We start from the raw sequence: 18,595 nt of genomic DNA on the forward strand, positions 1-18,595 counted from the left end.
ATAGAAACAGATTGATGTCCTGTCCATACTGTGTTACCGCACTGTGCCCAGTGATTATGGGAAACCGGACACATCGTATCCTGACCAGGATAAAGCAGTGGTAAAATGTGTAAATGAAAACAACTCACTCAAATGCGAAGAAGAGTCCACTAGTAACTACGATGAGAACGAGAGTCAGGTAGAAAATTCCTGTCTGTCTTGCCATCATAATCCTGCCATCGCAGTAAAATTTATTCCTCCCAGGAAAAACCTGCCACTTCCTCTTGGCAGCCTTATGAGGAGACTCCATTGGTGTCGAACTGCAAGTGCTGATCTGTTTGTATTCACAGTCTCGAAGACGCTCAGTTCCCTCGAGAGGCATGCGTTGTTGAGTGAAATGTCACCCTACAATCCTGCAAATCCAAAGGTGAAACTGTTAGCACAGGGATGAACAGGTCTAATCCTGAAGAGTATGAGTCAGTCCAACACTGTCTGTTGTCTTTCTGATTTCAACATACTTACTAAACCTGCTCTTTAACTGATGAGTTCAATCAGAAGTGCTGTATGTCGGTATGTTATGGTCTCTGTACAACATTGCGTTCTATAGCAGACATGTTTAAGCCTTGCCTGAAATTTCATACTAAAGTAAATCGCTTGGAAAATGAATAAACATTATTCCTTTTTTATATAACTTTAAGAAACTGAAAAAATAATATAATAATATAGTCTATGAGAAACAAACACAATTTACAGTGAATACAAAAGTCTACACATGCCTGTTAAAATGACAGGTTTTTGTTATGTAAAAATATAAGACCAAGATAAATAATTACAGACCTTTTTTCACCTGTAATGTGACCTATAATAAATACAGTTAATTTAAAAACAAAGTGACATCTTTATTTTGGTTACATAAACATCCAACCCCACAGATTTTCAGTTTGATTGAAGTCTGGGCTCCTGCTAGGCCATTCATAAAGTTTAATCTTCTTCTAGTAAAACCCTTATTTTGTTGATGTGGAGGTATGATTTGGGTCATTTGTTTGTTTTTTTAGGATTTTAACGTCATGTTTTACACTTTGGTTACATTGATGACAGGAACGGTAGTTACTCATTACACAAGGTTCATCAGTTCACAAGGTTATATCAAACACAGTCATGGACAATTTACTATCTCCAATTCACCTCACTTGCATGTTTTTGGACTGTGGAAGGAAACTGAAGCACCTGGAGGAAACCCACGCAGACACGGGGAGAACATGCAAACTCCACACAGAAAGGACCCAGACCGCCCCACCTGGGGATCGAACCCAGGACCTTCTTGCTGTGAGGCGACAGTGCTACCCACTGAGCCATTGTGCCACCCTGATTTGGGTCGTAAAAGCTTCAGATTTAGCAGAGGCCTAAGGGTTTGTGCCATAACTGACTGATATTTGGAACTGTTCAAAATTTCCTCCACCTTGACTAAAGCCCCAGACCCAGCCACCATGTTTAACTGTGGGTATGGTGTTTGCACCAACCATACCTTTTGAAATTATGGACAAAACGTTTAACCTTGGTCTCATTAGACATGATTTTGCCATTGACGTAGGTAGGGTTTGAATGTTTTTTTTTCCTGCCTCCCTAACCCACAGTCCAGACTTATAAGAACTGGGGAGATTCTTGGTGTCACATGTTGTACACAATAAGTACTTGCAAGAAATTCTGGCAGACAAAGTTGCTTTAGGTCTTTTAGTGGCCTCCTGGACAAGTTTTCTCATACCTCAACAATGAGATCTTTAAATTGTGGCTTCAGCTGTAGGATGCAACTAAGTAAATGTCTAGAAAAGCTGAACTTTGTACTTTAATTCATGACAGGTACTGACTACTATTTAACATGGGTGAATAGGATTGGTTCATTCTGAACACAGCAACATCCCCAATTATAAGAGTGTGTGCACACATTGAATCTTAGCAGAGCCACCGACCGAACGGATTCAGGTCTGGGGAACGTGAGGGCCAGTCAATGGCATCAATGCGTTCATCGCCCGGGTACTTCCTACACACTCTGAACACATGAGGCCGGGCATTGTCCCGAACTAGGAGGATCCCAGGGCCCACTGCACCTGCGTAAGGTCTGACAATGGCTCTGAGGATTTCATCTAGGTACCTAACAGCATTCAGGGTACTGTTGGCTATCACATGGAGGTTTGTGCGTCCCTCCAAAGACTTTCATTTGCATCAAAGCAGGTGAACTGACTGGGCAGTTTAACTGACTTTGTGCTATACTGTGATGATTAAGTGTTCCCTTGATTTTTTGAGCAGTGTAAATACAACGTATTGGGTAATTGTTTGGGACGAGCAGGCCTAACTCTCGGTCATGATTCCAATTCATCTGTGCAGGTCACTGAAGGTCCACCACACCGAACTTCTCATAGCATGTCTTTATGAACCTCGCTTCATGCACTTGGTGTCATAGTGGAACAGGGAAGGGTTTTCTCTAAGCTGTTGCCACAAAGTTGGAGCAATATTATTTATTTACTTTTTTTTTTCTTTTTATACTGCCTTAGTTTATTTCTATTTTCATTCCTTTGTATATAAAAGTTTTATAGTTTAAATGTATATTTTTTAAAGTTTTTTATACTAAGTTTTTATTCTGTTAGTTTAATTTTGTTTTATGTATAATACTTATTGATGTTTGGGGGACGAACAAAGTAAGAATTTCATTGTACAGTGTAACTGCTGGTACTTCTGTCCACATGACAATAAAACTCTTGAATCTATTTCAGTTCATTGGTTTGATACACCTGTCACCAACTGTTGGGGCTGAAACGTGTAAACGTAGCTATTAAGCCTGGGTCTCCACATACTTTTGAAACAGATAACTAACTGTTTAAGTGTCAGTTAACTAAGTTAAACAGGCTACGCTGAACTGGAATACAGATTTAGCAATTAAGCAATTTAGGCTGCGTCCCAAACCGCATACTATCATACTAAATAGTACGCCACATGAGTACGCCACCTAATACCATTTAGTGTACTATTTAGTACAGTAGTGTGCTAATTGGAACGCTTCATAACTAATACAAACTCACCCAACAGAGGCTTCTTCAGTATTTATACGCGATTCGTCTTCAGTTATCCCGGTTTATTTTGAAGAAAAGCAGCCAAAACTAAACAAACCATTTTATCTTCTTAAAAATAACTTCAAAAGTGGTTAATATGTTGAAATCTTTAGCATATTCTCCTCCTCAGTCTGATTCCGGTGTGTGTCGGTACTACTGCAGCTCCGGCATCGCCATCTCAGCCCTCACATTACTTAATAAACCCGACATTAGTTTGGGGGTTTTGCTCTGCTAAATTCACTCAGTAAACTCTTCAAGTGGTTGAACGTCTTTCTGCGATGTAAAAACGGACAAAAATAAACCCAAAAATATGTCCGTCATGTCAGTCCGTCTGTCTGTACGCGCCCTCGCCCGACGCTTCCAGAAACTAATAAACACTCCAGCAACTTGAAGCTAAGAGGATGTGAGGAGCTCGGCGCACTGCATTATGGGTATTGTAGTTTATACGGAAAGCTCTACGGACTACAAAAATAATAATAATAACAACAGTAATAATAGGTTTGTTTATTAGGATTTTAACGTCGTGTTTTACACTTTAGTTACATTCATGACAGGAATGTAGCTAAATTACACATGATTCTTCAAGCAAGATTTCTAGGTTCAATTCCTAGATGGAGTGGTCAGGGTCCATTCTGTGTGAAGTTTGCACGTTCTCCCCACGCTTCGGTTACCTCCCACAAGTCCACAATCATACAGTCAGGTCAACTGGAGCTACTGAGAATTGTCGTGTGTGTGTGTGTGTGAATGTTTGTGGGTGCCCTGTAATGGACTTGCAACATGTCTGGGTGTTTCTTTCTTTTTCCCCAGTGAACTGGACCCACTGCATCCCTGACCAGAATTAAGCAGTGGTTAAACAGACGATTAATGAATGAATAATTTTGATGTCCAACATTATCACAAGTATATAATTATATTTTATTATTAATTATATTGTTGTCTTGTCTATGTTTTTCCACCAGACTGATCCTGTTATATTTTAAGTGTTTAGCTCCCACTTCATGATACTGGCACAGTAATATTATTGGTAGCAATGTCTTTACCTTATTTCTTGTTATTTCTCTTATCTTTTCTTTATTACAGCTTTTAGTCATTGTAGAAAAATAACCAAACATGGGTTCAAAATAATGTTATATGATAAATCATACATATGTTGTACATGAGTTTTGATGCAGATGAAACAAGTAAACATTTACAGGTACTATGCTTCAGACTGGTGTTGCAAATATTTCTCCAACTTCTTCAAATTAAAAAAAAGTGAAATATTATAAATTACAGTCTATGTGCGTGTATACTTTCTGAAAAATTTTGGCAACATTTTTTTCTCATATTTTTATTTTATTTTTTTTCATTTTTATATAAAAAAGTACCAAGCACTCTGTAAAATATGCACGTTTTACAGTAATGCACTGAAATAATAAGCCAGTGGAGCAGACGACAAGGTTGTAATGGGGTTGCGAGCTTGTATCCTTGAAATTTGGGGCACCTAAAACTTGATTAATGTCTGTTGCTGATCACATGTACTAAAAAAACCCACAGGAACAGAGTATTTTTTCTTGCACAGCAATAATTTTTTGTTGCAATTTGTTTTCTAGAAAATTAACAAAAAATATAAAATAATTAAAAGTCATAAATGTATGTATTTGGACAATGAAGTATCATTAACATCTTCAGACTACCATGACATACATTCTTACAAGTTTATGTAAACTTTTAACTGTATATACAGTCTTTAATTTTACAGAAAATATACAAGCAAAGTAAGCAGGTAAATTAAATGATCATTAATGGAACAGAATATCTTACAAAGCAACAATGACTTATCACTAGTATGCAGTGTGTTTTAGGGTCATAGACAGAGACAAGTTTGATTAGAGAGAATATCTGCTGTTCACAATCCACTTTTTGTAAAATTGACATTTCTTCATTTTGTCTTTTTTTTTTTTAAAATATAAATCCTGTAGCTAAGACTAGCTAACCCTGTTTAATTCAAACCACTGACTTTAGCAGGAACCTCACATCATTGGTGTCTAATATAAAATGTACTGTAAAAAGGTTTAATTCCATGAGACTAAAATGTACATGTCAATTTAAATACTTACTAAGGCCTTACATTGGTAATTTCAGCCAAATAAAAACTGTGGACACACTGGAATAAGTTATTAATCATATTTTTTAAAAATGGCTTCGCACCAAATTTCATTTGTCATTTTTGCTCAACATCATTTATTTTGATTTACATGAACTTGGATAACAAAAGTCTTGGGAGAAAAAGAAGAACAAGAAGAAATCCATTTCCAAGTCATCTTAACAAGCATCATGTCACCTGTGGCACTTCCACACATGATAATCAAAGTCTGGTCAGTGTTCAGCTATACAGAAACTTTATGACGACAGAACATATTCACTACCCTCAGTCCAAAACTGGACCTCATTTACAAAATATCCATACCCATAGTTATTATGAATTAAACAACATGAACAATAAAATTAATTTTACAAACTACAACCACTTGCAGTTACCACATTTCTGGAAAAAAGAGAAAACTGATTATAAAGCAACAACATAAAAAAAAAAAAAACAATGTACAACATTTTCTATACACAGCAGTACCTTGGGATTTAAAGGTGAAATGATTTGAAATAGGTGCTAAATACATATTTTTATTGTTGGCATTAGAAATGGCTGTAACACTAAAACGGAAATGAACATTTCAAGTCTTGTTATATGAAATAAGTTTTTCTTTTTAATACAATACTGCCGCCTCATGGTAACGCACATTATTCTCATGATGAACATACAGAGGAACAAAACCACTCTCACCTTTAACAGGCAATTTGCACCATTATATTGCACAATTCTGTGACACAATTTCAAACATGGATATAACAAAATGAGCAAAAGCAAGTCTTTTTTTAAGCAAATATCAAACTGAAGCTCTATCTACAATCTTAAATAATTCTGCTTTCAAAAACTGCACAGATACAGATTATGTACATTTAGAAAATTCCAAAAGTCTATAAAGAGACAGAACAAATCCTCATAAATCTTCTGAACCAAAAGCCAGGACGCTACCTTTGGTTATTAAAATAAGAACATAATAAGTGAGGGACAAACATTAAAACTGCAATATTAAATATCTGTATGAAAATCATTATCTAAAATCCCCAAATGAAAGTTAATAGAACACAGCTCTTCAAAGTGATTTGTTTTATTTATTCACATATAAAGCAACTTTGTTTTCTTTAAATATAAATATGAAAGTGCCTTAACCAGGTGATTGGTGTAATATGGTTGAAATGGTGTCGCGCTTTTTGTCATGACTTGCCGAGATAAAAGAGCACTTCACAGACGATTCCCACTATGCTTGAGTTAAGCACGGTGGATACAGCGACATCCAGCAGTCTACTTTCATACAGTAAAAACTCAGAGCGGTTCTCCTCCACCTTGGCCAGTTCCAGCAGTGCTTTGGCAGCTCGGCACAGCATGCTCACGCTGGGCTGCTCCATGGGAGGATGACCCATGTGTAACAAGCTGTGTGGATTTTGGTGATACTGAGTCATGGTAATGCCATCCTCTAGGAAGCCTACAAGGTTTCCAACACTGTTTTTCTGAATGGCGATGGCACGTGCTGCTGAAGGATCCCCTCTGGCCAGGTTGGACAGAACAGCCACAGCCATCTCACGGAAAACTTGCAGCTTGCGCTCTCTGACCTGGCTCACCAGCTTAGCATAAAACTTCTCCTGACGGTTGAGAGGCGGCGTGGCCAGGATCAAGTCGACGTTGCCGTCCTGAATGCTAAGCTTGGAGAGACATTCCAGTACCAGGCGTCTGGGGCTGAGCTGGGAATGCGGACCTGCTGATGGAAATGGATCCTGGGCTTCAGCTGAAGGACACACCATCCAGTGGAGCAGGCCGTCCAGGACTGGAAGGCAGATGCTTTCTGGATAGACTGAAAGGTCCAGCTGACCAGCAATGTTGGCCAAAGTAACCAAGGTGTTCTCCCTCAGTGCTACAAGACACTCCCACCACCACTCATCCTGGCTGCCTGACAAGCCCTCCTTATCCTCACGGATCTCTTCTTTATCACAGCTTGGGTAATTTCTCCTTCTTTCTGGGTGCTCGTGGTGCAACAGAAGTAATCGTCCAAGTATCAAAATCAGAGCTGGGTGCTTGGACAACTCGGTATCATTTCCTGGTATGAAGGACAGACTGCGAATTATGTTGGAGACACATATGCAGCGGCTGGCCAAAGCATCCTGCCAACTGGCTGTGGTGCACAGAGAAGACTCACTGGGACAACATGGTTCATCCTCTAATAAAACGAACCCTTTCTGTTTCTCAAAAAGTCGAAAGGAACACAAGCCATCACTCGAGGAGCTTAACAAGTCTTCTTCCTCAGAGAGAGCTCTCAGTCTTGGTGGCAACACGTCATCTATAGTTGCAACCCTGGAATTATCAACCTCTGATTTTAAACCACTGCCGTCTTGCTTGTTTGGCACAGTCTTAGTCCCATACTCAGTACTACCCTCAAAGCAGGTCTGGATGTGACTTGTCAGGTCCCCACCACCTGCTTTCCAGTGAAGTAGCCCGCTAGTGAAACTCTGTACGTAGCCAAGCTCATCCGAAATGTCTGTGATTAATTCGTTTTTGGGAACAATCTTCACAGGAAGCTTATCGTATTTGCTGGCTTGTTTGGGTCTTGGCTCCCGTGCTACAGACGACTGGCCTCCAACAGGCTCCATAATATCCTTCGCTTTCTGATCATCCTCCTCATCTGTCTTCGTCAAAATCTCTTTCTCCTGGTTGCCATCCTGACTTTTTTCTACCTCTCCGTCTAAATTTTGATCCTCCATTTTAGGGGTTTCCTGACTGGGCTCTGGCTCACAAGGTATCTCTGATGTAATCAAGTGTTTTTCCTTTTCATCCACAGCTGGACTCTTCTCGCTGATGATGCCCAATTCGTATTCCTCCAGGATTCCAAAGATCTCAATCAAACATCTTCTCAGATACTCAACGATGAGCTCAAGAAATCCAGGCAACTAAAGAGGAAAATGAAAAAAAAAAAAAAAAGATCACAAAAGTTATAAAGCTTATATTATGTTGTTACTTGCAATGCCAAGTGACCTGTACTGGTATTGGGTATCCATGATAAACAGAGACAAACAGCACTGCTAAGCAGTGACCTGTCAAAATCCTTACTTAAGTCAGACTCAGTTCACATTAAGTTAAATTTAAACACTTTTTTCCATGATTATTGTCTTACAGCAGCTTTCAGGGCGCTCGAGAGGCGCAGTGGTAAAGTATACTAGCCCACTACAGCTGAGATCTATTGGCTTGTTGGGTTCACAAACCTGATTGGCTAAGATCAGTGGCTAAAAGCCTAGAAATTGAAAAAGGTGCAACTGTCAATACGCACTCAATGCCAGTCCCAAGCCTGGGTAAAAGTAGGAGGGTTGCATCAGTAAATGCATTTGGTATAAATACTGCGTCAAGTCTGGTATACAGAATGGTGGTGACCCCAAATACAAAAGCTGCCAAAATAAGGTGTAAAAGCAGTTTACAGAATCCAGGTCCAAAAGCCCATTATGAGAAATGCTAGGGTGACAGTGGCTAGTAAGGGACCTACTGGACAGGCTATAGAATTAGTAGAATTGGTATACAAATTGTATTACCCCTTTTGTTACCCCATAAGTTGGACCACTAATCAGTCAGATTGTACTGTATATAATTAGTGTAATAATATTAATAATACATGTTTTAGATTTGGGAGATGTGATTTCATTTTTACCAGGTCAGGGTCATGGGTCTGGTTCCACCGGGAAACACTGGGCGCAAGACAGAAATACCTGGCCAGGGCGCCAAGCCATCACAGGGCATGGCCATCCCCACCCTACAATCATGTCTGTGTAGATAGCACCGCTGAGATTCAAACCCAGATCTCAGTGGTGCTGGGCTGCTTCACCTGAGTCCCTAAACCCAACAATAAATCCAGCAATGTTAATACCTGTGCCAGGTTAAAGGAAGCAACAGTGCTGTCATCATACAAGAGAATGTTAATGGTGTCCAGCGCCCATGTGCTTTCCGCCAGCAAACCTGACTTGAGAGACATCATTACCCGCCAGGCCTCCGGGGTTCCTTTAAAGAAAAAAAATTTTAATTCAGTGTACAGTTCGGAAAATGTCAATTACATTATATGAATTATACAGATACAGCATAGTCCAGTTTCTTACCAGTGTCTTTTGAATTCAGTTTACGCCGAGGTTTCAGGTGAGGCTGGGTCCCTTCCACACACCCCAGTGGATAGTCTTTCCTCATGTTGGGTGGCATTTGGCCTGATATTCCTCCACTCGAACCCCCTGGCATGGGCATTACTGGCTTGTGCATTTTCATAGACTGCAAAAAGCCCATCTTATTAGGGGGAATATGTGCTTCTATAGAGCGTTGATAAGACCCCGGGATTGGCTCACAGGAGATGTGGTTTGAAGATGGGTAGGAGGACGGAGGTTGCCTTGAATTCATAGTGGGCATAGAATTAGAGTGGGTGGAAATGTAAGGAGATTGGCGCTGATGCCCAGGCCAATGACTGTCCATTCTGAGTCCGTCCATGTCATCCAAACGCCCCATACCTGGGTAAGGAGGAGTTTGACTTGGTGTCCCATGTCTGTTAGGGTAGGGATAGGGCATGTCTGTCCTTGTTGGCCACATGTGTGTTGGCCCATCTCCTGTAGACACAGAATGCCCAGTGCTCATCATGTTGTGCTGGACAGGATGATGCTGAGGCCCCTGGCTGGTGTTCTGCAGTCGATCTCGGCTGTATGAGTATGGAAACTGAGCTGGCATGGTCCGGCGCTCTGGGTAATTCCCTCCGTACTGGCCAAACATGTCAGTCTGCGGGCCTCCGTACTGCATGCCATAAACCTCCCCTTCATGCCTCTTAGCAGGGGGGCTATACATCCCATCGAGAGGTCGCTTGTAGCCCTGTGAGAATGGCAAACCCAACGATTAACGCGGAAGTATCAAATCACCAGTTCATATTGAACAGACATTTGATAACAATTGTCCATGTTTGTAATAAAGGGCAGAATTATAGGCAGCCTTGGAAAAGAGGCACAAAACAGGCCATAAAATGTCTTAAGAAGAAAAAGAATGCCTTATTTGTCATATATACATATATATGTATGGCACCCCTGGAGCAGATCGGGTTAAGGGTCTTGCTTAAGGGCCCAACAGTGGCTGGATAGCAGAGCCAGGATTTGAACTGACAGTTTTCCGACTGATAGTCCAAAGCTCTACCCACTAGGCTACCACTGTCCCTATCTGTCCCTATGGTTAATTAGCTTAATATTACACTAAATCATATAAAAATATCTGACCAAAGTAAAAATATAATATAAATATAACAAAAAACCTCAAAGCATAATATAATATACTGTAGAAGAGAGACGTGTGAGACCGCTAAGAAAATAATTCTACATTGCATTTGTTTTACAATTTAATGCATTAATGCAATTATTTCAAATAATTTAATCAGCATATCAATTGGTGTAGAATTTGTAACGTTTCTGTAATGACAGCACACACTCAAGCTGGCATGGACTTTATCTAATGATCCATGTTATCCCAACATAATTAAACTATGCTCCAAAGAGCATCTAGAATGCTCGGTTCTCTCTGTCTTCAATAAATGCTCTATAGAGTTTTAAGTCAGGTGACTGTAGAGAAACGTCAAGAGAGTCAGCACTTGTTAATCTTTTTTGGTCTTCAGGTAGGTGTTGTGAAGCTTTTATGTTAAAAAGTTTTATGTTAAAAAACATTGTACTATATTCAAGAAAAATGCAAAATAAGGGTGGCACGATCGCATAGTGGGTAGCACTGTCACCACAAAGCAAGAAGAACCTGGGTTCGGTTGCCCGACCGGGCAGCCAGGGTCCTTTCTGTGTGGAGTTTGCATGTTTTCCCGGTTTATGTGGGTTTCCTCCTGGTGCTCTGATTTTCTCTCAGAAGTCCAAAGACATGCACTCAGGCCAATTAGTGCTACTATAAATTGCCCTAAGTGTGTGTGTGTGTGTGATGGACAAGCAACCTGTCTAGGGTGTCTGCTGTCTTTCGCTCAATGAATCAGAACTACCGCGACCCTGATGAAAATTAAGTGGTGGTAAAACAAGACGCCTTTTACAAGTGGTCTCAGACTTATGGTCTCCACTGCATAAACATGTAAAACCTCCCTAGATTTATGACCATCTAGTTAAGTATCTGACCTGTTGTTGGGGGTACATCCCTGAAGGATGGACTGTATAAGGCATAGCAGGATACTGTTGTCCATATCCCTCATGCCTTCAAAACAATAGAAATAATAGATTAGAGTCTGGATTTTTATTTTGCTGGACTGCATTTATTTATGCTCAATAATCACTCGCATAATCACACTACCTTTGTTGATTAGGGTATCTGTTGGAGGCGCACATGCTACCATCACTGTTGGCATGGCTCATGTTGCCCTGATTCCCATGGGGACCCAGATTTCCATCCAGCCCCATCATATGATCTGACCTAGAAGTAAAAAGACAAAAATGTTTATTTACTAATAGACTTATCTATATACATATCTTGACAACCATTGACATTTTACAATGCACAGAACGTCAAATGGTATTTTTCATTTTACTAACAAAACGGCAGCAAAACAGTACTGTACTATTTAATAAGTCTGGAACAAATTGTAAGAATATGGATTTTAGTTAACGTCAATACAAAACATTCAAAAAAGAAGGTAAATAAAAATTTTCATTCTTTTTTTTTTAAACAAACAAACAAACATTAAACCTACTTTAGCATTTTTCCCAATTGCCAGCCATTGGCCAATTTTTAAACTGGCCAGTGGCAAATTCTTACCAAGAGCTTTAAGAAAGACCACACTAGTGGGCACCTCAACCAGACAGCAGGAACCACTGCTCGACTTTTTGTTACAGCAGCAAGCAGATTAATTACCATGCAGTCCTTCCTCAGACATGTACAGCTCTCGACCATGATGGTGGCACCACTAGGTTTCAATTTCAGATGGCAGGAGTTGCTCTTGCATTGACAAAAAGGGTAACTTCCATCCCTCCTTTTCTCTGACACATTAACATTTTCGACATTAAGCAGATGCTCCTATTCAGAGAGACTTACAGAGGTGCTTCCACAGTAAACATTTACCTACTTTAGTTTAAGTAGACAACAGTTAACGGATACAAATCTGCTGGGGTTTTTTTTCCATAGGATGCTTTAGAACAGTGGTCATCAACACAGTGCCCGCAGGGCATGTTCTAAAATAGCACTAGTGACTATAGAGCTCCGTCTAAAAATTTTATTTGTGTTGCTGTTCTTTTTGAATCATTAATACTTGCATTGATGTAGATTTGAAAATGACAATACTGTGATTGGGAGGAATGTGGAGAAACATTAACATATGATCAGACAGTCTCTTCATATATATGAATATTTGTAATAAAAATAATATCATTAAAGGTGAACCATGCAACTTTATGTTATTCAGGAAGTTTGTGTCAAACAAGTAGCCCTTCATATTATTCAGTACCCTTGAAGTAGCTCTCGGTCTCAAAAAGGTTGGTGACCCCTGCTATAGAAGGTTTGTAAGTTAGTGCATGTTATTGCTCAGTCTAAGTGCTTAGTAGAGAGGTCGGTTTTTAATCATCTTTTGAAGACAGTGAGAGACTCAAAACAGACAGAGGAAATTCGTTCCACCACCTGAGTGCTAGTACAGAAAAGAGCCTTAATGCCGCTCAGGTGGTGCAGCGGTAAAAACACATGCTGGAACCAGAGCTGGGGTCTCGAATACATCGTATCGAATCTCAGGTTTGCTTTGCCGGCTGAGGCTGAGCAGCCACATGAACAATGATTGGCCTGTTGTTCATATGGGCGGGACTAAGCCGGATAGGGTCTCTCTCTCTGCTGGCTGATTGATGGCGCCTGCACAGAGATGAGAAAAGAGTGCTCTTAGGGTGTGTCCCTCCATACACGCAGCTAGGCTGCACTGCACCCGTCAGAGTGTAGGTGATAAGATGCATACGACATGCTGCCCACATGTCGGAGGGGGCGTGGGTTAGCTTCGTTCTCCTCAATCAGAGCAGAGATTGGCATTGGTGGAGAGGAAGCATGATGCAATGGGGCAATTGGATGCGCTAAAAAGGGGAGAAAATGCATAAAGAAAATATTTAAAAAAAGAAAAAAAGAAAAGAGCCTTATGTATGTAGACGTCCTGACCAATGGCCAATGGCACGGTTAATTGGCTCAGGTCTCAGCTACCAAACTCAGATCTCAGCAACAGCGGCTAGTGTTTTACATTTACGACATTTAGCATATGCTTTTATCCAAAGCGACTTACAATTGTGACCATATACATTGCGAGCAATTGAGGGTAAGGACCTTTCTGCAGGGCCCAATAGTGACAACCTGACAGATGTAGGGCTTGAACCAGCAACCTTCCGATTTGTAGCCCTGTACCTTAACCGCTAGTACCTGTACCTTGTAACCCTGAACCTTAACCTTAAAAGCTACCACTGCCTCAGAATACATCCAGTCAATTGTGTGCCGGTGTCAAGGTCTCTGCATTGTTGGGCTAGAGCATTAGACTGCTGCACCACCCAAGTACCCAGTAATATAATTTACCTCAACATTGTTAATGCGGCGCCAGATTGGCCAGATTTATAGACCAGAACCAGAGGTTTAGAATGATTCCAGACCTGTGTAGTGTATTGATTGCTTTACCTGCGATCATATCCTTGTCCATATGGATACTGAGATCGCTGACCCATGCCCAGTCCAGCCAAAGTACCACCGGAGGGACTTCTGCCATAAATATCTTGCATACCAGCAGGAGGCATCTGACCTGGCATACATGACTCTGCACCTACAGCTGAGGAAACATTATAGTCAATGAGAAATTTTTGCCACTAGATGGCAGCAGCCTCCTTCAAACAATAACAAGTTATTTTACTATTAAACTGAAGAGCTTTAACGAAAGCTAAAACTAAATTAAATTAAGTAGAATACTATTAAACACGCAAGTTATTAAAGAATGCGATTTCTTACTATCACACAAAGAAACAGGTTAACACCAATGGAAGGAATGAATGAAGCCACAGATCAATCATTTAAAAGCATGTTGTGAAAATGTTAGTGTAGCTACATTAGCAGCCACAAAATAAAATGCTAACCCTTCCTCATTCCTGCAAAATGGTCCTTATTTTCATACTGCATCCGCATCATGGAGTCCATGGGGTTCATGGAGGATTGATAAGGGCCTCCAGAGTTCAGCATGTTCCTCTTCTGGAAGGCCGGATCAATGCCATCTGAGAACGGGTCCTGAACACTTATTGAATTATTGCTGTTAAAAAAAGATACAGATTTATTATTAAAAATCACATTCCTGCAAATGAAGCAGGTGAACATTCGGACAGCACATGACTTTAATTTTTGTCCTTTACATTTAAAAAATAAAAATATTAAATAAATATATTGTAATTCATCCTGGATTTTATCCCAGTACCTAACATCACTCAGGGTACTGCTGGCTATCACAGGGTGGTTTGTATGATTTTCCAAGGTCATGCCTCCCCTCACTGACCCACCGCCAAACAGGTCATGCCTCCCCAGACTGTCACTGACCCACCACCAAACCGGACATGCCTCCCCAGACAGGTTATGATTCTGAATTATTTCCTCCTAAGTAAACAGCACCCCCTTGTGTTTTTCTTTGAACTCTGAATATCACTGAACCTCCAGCAAACCGTTCATTACTCCCCAAACTATCACTGACCCACCATCAAACTGGACATGCCTCCCCAGACTGTCACTGACCCACCACCAAACAGGTCATGCCTCCCCAGACTATCACTGACCCACCACCAAACAGGTCATGCCTCCCCAGACTATCACTGACCCACCGCCAAACCAGACATGCCTCCCCAGACTATCACTGACCCACCACCAAACCGGACATGCCTCCCCAGACTATCACTGACCCACCACCAAACCGGTCATGCCTCCCCAGACTATCACTGACCCACCGCCAAACTGGACATGCCTCCCCAGACTGTCACTGACCCACCACCAAACCGGACATGCCTCCCCAGACTATCACTGACCCACCACCAAACTGGTCATGCCTCCCCAGACTATCACTGACCCACCGCAAAACCGGACATACCTCCCCAGACTATCACTGACCCACCGTCAAACCGAACATGCCTCCCCAGACTGTCACTGACCCACCACCTAACTGGTCATGCCTCCCCAGACTATCACTGACCCACTGCCAAACCGGACATGTCTCCCCAGACTATTACTGACCCACCGCCAAACTGGACATGCCTCCCCAGACTATCACTGACCCACCGCCAAACCGGACATGCCTTCCCAGACTATCACTGACCCACCACCAAATGGGTCATGCTAGATGATGTTGCAGGCACCATGCATATCCAGACTCTTTCATGTCTGTCACAAGTGGTTTTTATCTATTTTATTGTATTTCCGTCAACTGCTTTATCCTGGCCAGGGTCCACTAGGAAACCCCAGGTTACAAAGCAATGTGTTAATCCATCGCAGCAGCCTGTAATGTAAGCCACCACCACTGCTGAGATCTGGGTTCAAATTTTAGAGCATGCAGAAAATTACCAGATGTGAGAAATATTTTCTACAATGTTCATAATTTATGTACATCTAATTCACAATACTTAAAACAAAAGTTCCTTTGAAAGTGCAGATAAAAAAGCGGATTGGCAGAGCTGTTTATGATCTTACCTTTACAGCTGCGCTTATCATTTGAAATAAGTCACTTTAAAGTTATTCTATTATTTGATCCACTAGCTTTATTACGTTAAAAAAAACAGTACTAAAGGTGCAGGGTTAGACAGCTCAGGGTGAAAACACGAGGGGGCGCTGTTTACTTAGGAGGAAATAATTCAGAATCATAACCTGACGACAGAATCGATGGATAAATTGAGGTACAGGCAGAGAGTTTCACCTGTTGCTCTGCACATTGTTGATGTGTCCTTGTGGTGTGGTGGCTGGTGTGGGTGGTTTCAGCTCACAGGGCATCTCAGGCATGGAGCTGCTTCCTGTTGACTGAGGTGTCTGAGGGCCCTGCAGAGAGCCTGAGTTGGCTAAGAAAGAAGAAGAAGATTATATGGTTAAGATATTTTTGTATTAGATATGAGTCCAGAAAGTACAAAACAACTTAAAAACTTTTAAGTGTTTTGAAAGAAATAGTTAAATATAAATGAATTATTCATGCAACTGAACAACGTCTTCCGCTGTAACAAGACATTCAACCTGAAACTATTATACAAAGAGAAAAAAATACATCAACTCTAAGCTGGAACAAGTTCTCTGGACCTGAGCTCATTTCAAATAACCTGAGACAGTAAAGAAGACTTTTTGTACAATACACTTAACGAAAATAGTAACTTTACAAACTAATTACAACTCGAACACAAAATGCGCCATTTCCTTCATCACTCGAACACATCTCACCCTACACAAACGCTCCTAAAACAATTTAACCATAAATCCCGTTTAAACTCTTATTACTGTTTCGACCGTGGGAGCTCTGTATTACATTTACATTTTCAGCATTTAGCAGACGCCTTTATCCAAAGCAACTTACAGTATAGTTACAGTATACAATCTGAGCAATTGAGGGTTAAGGGCCTTGCTCAAGGGCCCAACAGCAGCAACCTGGCTGTGGTGAAACTTAAACCAGCGATCTTTCGATTACTAGTCCAGTACCCTAACCACTAGGCTACGGTTTGCCTGTATTCCCACGGTCAATGACCTAAGCAGACAGGACCACTACAGAGCAGGTATTATTTGGGTGGTGGGTCATTCTCAGCACTGCAGGGACACTGACATGGTGGTGGTGTGTTGGTGTGTGTTGTGCTGGTATGAGTGGATCAGACACAGCAGCGCTGATGGAGTTTTTAAACACCTCACTGTCACTGCTGGACTGAGAATAGTCCACCAACCAAAAATATATCTAGCCAACAGCGCCCTGTGGGCAATGTCCTGTGACCACTGATGAAGGTCTAGAAGATGACCAACTAAAACAGCAGCAGCAGATGAGCAATCGTTTCTGACTTTACATCTACAAGGTGGACCAACTAGGTAGCAGTGTCTAATAGAGTGGACAGTGAGTGGACACGGTATTTAAAAACTCCGGCAGCGCTGCTGTGTCTGATCCACTCATACCAGCACAACACACACTAACACACCACCACCATGTCAGTGTCACTGCAGTGCTGAGATCATCCACCATCTAAATAATACCTGCTCTGTGGTGGTCCTGACTGTGCTAAATAGTGCTGTTTTCTGTAGTTTTAAAAGCAGAGATGTTTCCTTCCTCTCATTGACGCCACTAAAAAAATTATATATATATACTATATATATATATATATATATATATATATATACTGTATATATATATATATATATACAGTGTATCACAAAAGTGAGTACACCCCTCACATTTCTGCAAATATTTAAGTATATCTTTTCATGGGACAACACTGACAAAATGACACTTTGACACAATGAAAAGTAGTCTGTGTGCAGCTTATATAACAGTGTAAATTTATTCTTCCCTCAAAATAACTCAATATACAGCCATTAATGTCTAAACCACCGGCAACAAAAGTGAGTACACCCCTAAGAGACTACACCCCTAAATGTCCAAATTGAGCACTGCTTGTCATTTTCCCTCCAAAATGTCATGTGATTTGTTAGTGTTACTAGGTCTCAGGTGTGCATAGGGAGCAGGTGTGTTCAATTTAGTAGTACAGCTCTCACACTCTCTCATACTGGTCACTGAAAGTTCCAACATGGCACCTCATGGCAAAGAACTCTCTGAGGATCTTAAAAGACGAATTGTTGCGCTACATGAAGATGGCCAAGGCTACAAGAAAATGGCCAACACCCTGAAACTGAGCTGCAGCACAGTGGGCAAGATCATCCAGCGTTTTAAAAGAGCAGGGTCCACTCAGAACAGACCTCGCGTTGGTCGTCCAAAGAAGCTGAATGCATGTGCTCAGCATCACATCCAACTGCTGTCTTTGAAAGATAGGCGCAGGAGTGCTGTCAGCATTGCTGCAGAGATTGAAAAGGTGGGAGGGTCAGCCTGTCAGTGCTCAGACCATACGCCGCACACTACATCAAATTGGTCTGCATGGCTGTCACCCCAGAAGGAAGCCTCTTCTGAAGTCTCTACACAAGAAAGCCCGCAAACAGTTTGCTGAAGACATGTCAACAAAGGACATGGATTACTGGAACCATGTCCTATGGTCTGATGAGACCAAGATTAATTTGTTTGGTTCAGATGGTCTCAAGCATGTGTGGCGGCAATCAGGTGAGGAGTACAAAGATAAGTGTGTCATGCCTACAGTCAAGCATGGTGGTGGGAATGCCATGGTCTGGGGCTGCATGAGTGCAGCAGGTGTTGGGGAGTTACATTTCA

At 41.2% G+C, this 18,595-nt stretch overlaps 2 protein-coding genes across 4 annotated transcripts in view; both read right to left on the reverse strand.

Annotated features, from left to right (window-relative positions):
* Window positions 1-3,421, reverse strand: part of LOC134325462 (palmitoyltransferase ZDHHC14-like) — a 56,179-nt gene extending 52,758 nt beyond the window's left edge. For all 3 annotated transcript variants that reach the window (XM_063007668.1, XM_063007667.1, XM_063007669.1), the window contains exons 1-2: window positions 3,054-3,421; window positions 129-392 (exon numbers count right to left, since the gene is read on the reverse strand). In XM_063007668.1, the coding sequence (XP_062863738.1) occupies window positions 129-361 (233 nt within the window). In that variant the 5' untranslated portion in view covers window positions 362-392; window positions 3,054-3,421. The remainder of the gene's footprint in view (window positions 1-128; window positions 393-3,053) is intronic.
* A 2,932-nt stretch (window positions 3,422-6,353) lies between these two features.
* Window positions 6,354-18,595, reverse strand: part of LOC134324986 (AT-rich interactive domain-containing protein 1B-like) — a 318,447-nt gene continuing 306,205 nt past the window's right edge. Inside the window, exons 14-21 of the mRNA XM_063006964.1 lie at window positions 16,112-16,250; window positions 14,301-14,470; window positions 13,852-13,999; window positions 11,515-11,634; window positions 11,343-11,418; window positions 9,315-10,062; window positions 9,089-9,219; window positions 6,354-8,123 (exon numbers count right to left, since the gene is read on the reverse strand). Coding sequence (XP_062863034.1) covers window positions 6,399-8,123; window positions 9,089-9,219; window positions 9,315-10,062; window positions 11,343-11,418; window positions 11,515-11,634; window positions 13,852-13,999; window positions 14,301-14,470; window positions 16,112-16,250 — 3,257 coding nt within the window. The 3' untranslated portion in view covers window positions 6,354-6,398. The remainder of the gene's footprint in view (window positions 8,124-9,088; window positions 9,220-9,314; window positions 10,063-11,342; window positions 11,419-11,514; window positions 11,635-13,851; window positions 14,000-14,300; window positions 14,471-16,111; window positions 16,251-18,595) is intronic.

This window comes from Trichomycterus rosablanca, chromosome 13 (assembly GCF_030014385.1).
Source record: "Trichomycterus rosablanca isolate fTriRos1 chromosome 13, fTriRos1.hap1, whole genome shotgun sequence".
Classification (NCBI taxonomy): Eukaryota; Metazoa; Chordata; class Actinopteri; order Siluriformes; family Trichomycteridae; genus Trichomycterus; species Trichomycterus rosablanca.